Below are 5,245 nucleotides of genomic sequence, written 5' to 3'. Positions count from 1 at the left end.
TAGATAACAAAAAGCAGTTTCTGAGCAGCACAATGTGGATGGTCTTGTCGTGGCACGACCATCGAGTTGTTTGGAATACTTCGTCGAGCTCCCAGAAAAGAATTCTTGCAGATTCAGACAAATTCTGGAAACCTGAATTGGTTGCAGAAAATAGTATCAAGGGACACGAGCTACTACGTAATGGAGCGTCTCTGCTGGTTACCAGTCAAGGAAATATTAGGTGGGTTGTCACAGGAAAAATGGAAACCAAGTGTCCTATCAACATTTACAAGTTTCCCTTTGATACCCAGACTTGTTCAGTTATAATACGTGGGTGGTTCGGTTTCTATAATAAAATCCATCTCTCCAGTGAAAAAGATCTTGGAATGAAACGATTTGAAGAGAATAGCGAGTTTGAAATTTTCCCTGATGATATTACTACCATCGACGGTGGAATAGATGGACGGGTAATACGTATAACCTTCCATTTAAAAAGACGTCCTCTCTTCTACATCTTCACCATCCTGCTTCCCGTGGTCCTCCTCTACTCCCTCAACACCTTCGTGTTCCTGCTGCCCTCACAGAGTGGAGAGAAGACCAGCATGGCCGTGTCTGTCCTCCTCAGCTTCCAGCTGTTTCTGTCCATCATCAGGGACTCCCTGCCTGAGAACTCTCTCACCGTCAGTCTCTTCAGCCTCTACGTGTCTCTGGCCAACTTCACAAGTGTTGTCATCGTCGTTGTCAACATCCTCCTCCTGAAAATGAAAGGTAAGCCACCACCGAAATGGATCTTAAGAATGTATAAGAAGGACTCAGCATCAAATCAAGTTGACGTTCCAAATGACAATGTGGAGGATGACGAGAAGACAAGACCAGAGTGGGCAGATATTGAAACTAAACTAAACAAGACCTGTTTTGCATGCTTCTTTGTGTTTAGTAGTAGTGTAACAGCCGTGATTCTTGGGATGCTGACGAGATAAAGAGGACCTCGCCTGGCCTATCATATCTTTTTCCAACGACCGTAACTTTGAATAATTCTCTATTCCTTTTAAGTGTATATAGTAAAATGGTGAATAGCTAAGGAGTGTTGATACCAGGATCATGTATGTATATTTTCGGCAAGATGACAATTTGCTTCTCTAGAAGTTAACGGTCAGAAAAGACATCAAGTGAACAATGATTTGTGGTATAAATTTGAAAATATTAAACATCAGAACACGAGAAATAAACTCGAGTATCTCGAGTATCTGCGGAATTATGAATCGATTGGGCGTACAAAGCAAAATGGCGATGAAATTATATACTGAACCGCCAAAGAAACGTCACCATGGATAGATATATGAGAAACATTATTTGTCCAAACACTATCAACATACTTTGAGATATAGTAAAAAGATGAAACTTGGCAAAACTGATCATCAAGGTTGAAATTAAAATGTCAAATGTTCTTAAAGTGAAACACAACTCTAGTCTCTGAGAAACTGTCATCAGAAGTCCGTATCTCGTGTGCCTGCCATGTTCATTGATGAGTGCTGTGCAACATCGATACATGGAATGAGGCGGATGATGAAGGCCATAGGCGCTTGAGCCCACACTCTGAGCCCACAATGTCCGGGGTAGAATAGGTCTTCGGCAACCCATGCTTGTCGTAAGAGGCGACTATGCTTATCGTTAGAGGTGACTAACGGGATCGGGTGGTCAGGCTCGCTGACTTGATTGATGAATGTTTTTGTATCCTAATTGCGTGGATCACTGCTCATGATGTCAATCACTGAATTGTCTGCACCAGACTTGACTATTGACCGAACGCCGTGATATAGCTGGAATAGTCCTTAAACAGAAATCAATGCAAACAAACAAAAGAAGCGCAGAGATTTAACTGCCGAGTGAGTGAATGAGTGCATCAGCAATCTTGCAGCTACCGGTGACGTTACAAACAAAGAGAATCGCGTAACTCTCTTAAATTTGCCCTGAGCTTAAAACATTTCATTTTGGCACAGATCTACATTACTAACTGGTACGGTTGACAACAATGTGCATCTGCATTTTGGGCTTGAACTGGTCCCTAGCAAACTTTCTTTATATGAGATGACGCAGTGAATCGTGTGGTCAGACTCGATGACTTGGTTAATAGCATATCTGATCTAGACTAATCTATTTACAGCCTGCTATCACATGGGGGTTGTAGCCTCATTACTGAAGCTTGTTTGGACTTCTTACCTTTCAGTGTAATTATAATAAATTTATTTTATTAATGTAGCAAAATTATGTATCCCTAACGATTGTACGATTTAATTATTAGTTTTTCATTTGTTTGTGTCGCCTTAACGTTTCTTTGGATTTTAGCTTGAAGTGATTCCTGGTAACATTGTTCAGGAAAGTAAAATTAAATGATTGTGTAAAGCCCATATCTATCCATTTATATCATGTTCCCTCATGTTCCCAAAAGTGCCATAAGGATGATTCTGAGACTGGCTCATTGGCAAATGAAACGGAATGATCCCTAAACTGACGTGGGAGACCCCTCCGTTTATACAGCTGTATATGAAAGCCAATTATTGTTTGAACAAACTCCAACGACATGACTTTACTTGTGTTTTTGACAGAGGTAAGTTGTTTACTACTTTGGAATGCAACTGCGGGGACAATATCTTTGTGGATAGTGTTTTGCCACCAGTTAGTGTTTGATATGGCTTTGGGTTTTCTGTTGCCCAACTGTCCCAATGTCCACAATTTAATACCCTCCTCTTCTGTCAGGGACTTAAAATTGTTTAGTAAGGTACCTTTACCATCTCCGTGGTTTTGTCTTTGTTTTAACGTTTAACGAGACTGGTGACGAATATGGGAGCATCCATGTTGTCACCGATGCTGAAGTTATAATATTATCACTAATAATAGATCCAAAACAATTCCAATGTTCATACTGTTTTAATGACGTGTTTATGAATATTTTTGTGTGAAAATATATGTCTTGTGTTATGTTTAGATTAATTTGTTTTCTTAAAGCAACAAAGAGTCTTGTTCTGAGGAGATCGTTCTGTTTGCAGTATTTTGTAACAAACATCTATGAATGAAATTTCTATAAACTATATGTTGTTTATCTCGTACCCAATAATATCCCAGCTACATTTCGGCGAGAGTAAATGAAGGACCAGCGAAACCAGTGGCTGATATCATGAGCACTGCCCAGGCTGTGTTGTACAAAGACACGCTAACAAAGTTAACGAGCCTGGCCATCCGATCCATTGAATCGCCTCTTGCTTGTACCTTATATATATAATCTGAAATTCCCTCGCACACAGCTTCGTATCTAGACAAATTTGTTTATGGCAACATTTTAATGGAATCCTACACCTACAATTAGTCAATATCATATTAAATATCTGTAAAGTGTATTTATTTGAATCCAACTTACTTTCAAGTACAAAATCATGCTCAGTGAGAATTACTTATAATAGTTATGTTTTTATGGGTAATATTTTAAATTAATGACTGTCCTCAAAGATGGGCCATGATCAACAGCGACTCAATTTAAATTATTATTGAAACCTGTTCTGCCACGGAATCCCATTAGGGATGCTGAAAAAGTACACCCTAGCACTATTGCAACAGAACAACGGTTGGGGACACCAGAAATAGCCTCGCAAATTGTCCCCTTCCGAGTACTGGAACTTTTGACGTGACGAGCGAACGCTTTAACCACTAGGCTACCTTACGACCGTGTTAGATGAGGTTGATTGGCGATTTACAGCTACAGAACAATCCAACAGTGTTTGTTTGGTTAACGCCGCGCACATCAATATTCCGGATAGATGATGGCTGTCACTAAATAATTGAATCCAAACCAGATGCAATGAGAGTCGAGCGCCAAGTGGCTGTACTGGCGAGGGAGTCCAGGATATTTATAATACAATAGAGGTTTGATACACTGGATAATTGAGGATGTCGCCTTTTGTACTTGGGGTTACACTAAAATAGTTTTGAGCCAGATTCTTCATCTAGACGGGCAAACACTAGAACCACTAGGCTACCTTTCAATCTTTATTCAAATATTGAATATGTGCCGTACCATTCCCTCAAATATATGTTATATTTGAAAGCTACACAATGGGGCTTTTCAATGTCTCCCTACAGCGTGTATAGGGATAGATTCCATCTTGTTCCCACAGCAACGCCAAACAATTGATATAATTGACTGCAAAGAACATCATTCCTGGCATGGTTTGACGTGTACAAATAATGATATTTGAGCATCAGCAGAAAGCTTTTCATGAAAAGTCAAAATATGGATTTGAAAAAGGAAAAATTAACCAAAGGCACCTGTAAACGTTTGTAATAGTGACAGTGTGCAAAGTTTTGTGTATTTATTTCGGACGGGAAGTTGCTTAAAATATTGGAACACGTTTCTATAGCACAACGTCTCCAAGGAATTCAGCTGCAGGTGATAAGTTCTCCAAGCTAAAGGAAGTTTAGTCTCTTTAACGCCACACTCAGCAATATTCCAGCCACAGGACGGCGGCCTACAAAAAACGAGTCCGGATAAGACAAACCAGTGATCGATATTGTGAGCAAAGACCCACGCCGTCGGGGTACGATGACACACAATCAACCAAGTTGATCCATTTGGTCGCCTCTTCCGGCCAGGATAGGCTGCTGGGGACGTATAATTCTATCCCGGAATCCCTCCCGGTAGGTATAGACAATGTCACCTGTTGAAATAGAAGCTGGGGCGGTCGGCTAGCTTAGTGGTTAAAGTGTTCGCTCGTCACGCCGAAGACCCCGATTCCGGTTCGATTCCCGACATTGGTACAATGTGTGAAGCCGATTTCTGGTGCCCCCCGCCGTGATTTTGCTGGAATATTGCTAAAAGCGGCGTAAAACCAAACTCACTCACTCACTCAAAAAGAAGCCACACGAGTTACAACAATTTAAAGACAATCATTGAGTAAATATTTTCTACCGGAATATAATTAAACCATGTTTTAGATTCAAAGGTGCGGGTACACTATGTACCTTCACAATGGCATTGACTAAAGCTAATTCGAAGCTGTAGGGGAATTAGGTTGGGTTAAGTGTCATGTCAGTAGAAACTTAGTTACATTGATCCTATTGTCTGAATACCGAAGCACCTAAGAATATAAGGTTATATCTTGACATGCATACTGCAAGTTACACCAAGGAGTATACGTTTGAAGTCAAATTCAGGTGAGGTGAGGTGAAATTGGGTTTAACGTCGCGTCCAAGATTATTGCACTTCTATAGCGAC

General features: G+C 40.5%; 1 protein-coding gene across 1 annotated transcript; it reads left to right on the top strand.

Annotated features, from left to right (window-relative positions):
* Positions 1–365: 365 nt before the first annotated feature.
* On the top strand, positions 366–959 carry LOC139475654 (acetylcholine receptor subunit beta-like). The gene has a single exon (XM_071258842.1). The coding sequence runs from the start codon at positions 366–368 to the stop codon at positions 957–959; it is 594 nt and encodes a 197-aa protein (XP_071114943.1).
* Positions 960–5,245: the final 4,286 nt, after the last annotated feature.

This window comes from Haliotis cracherodii, unplaced genomic scaffold (genome assembly GCF_022045235.1).
Source record: "Haliotis cracherodii isolate W230 unplaced genomic scaffold, xgHalCrac1.p SCAF_3, whole genome shotgun sequence".
Taxonomy (NCBI): domain Eukaryota; kingdom Metazoa; phylum Mollusca; class Gastropoda; order Lepetellida; family Haliotidae; genus Haliotis; species Haliotis cracherodii.
The sequence above is the reverse complement of the archived record's forward strand: the minus strand, read 5'-3'. Positions and strand labels throughout refer to the sequence as shown.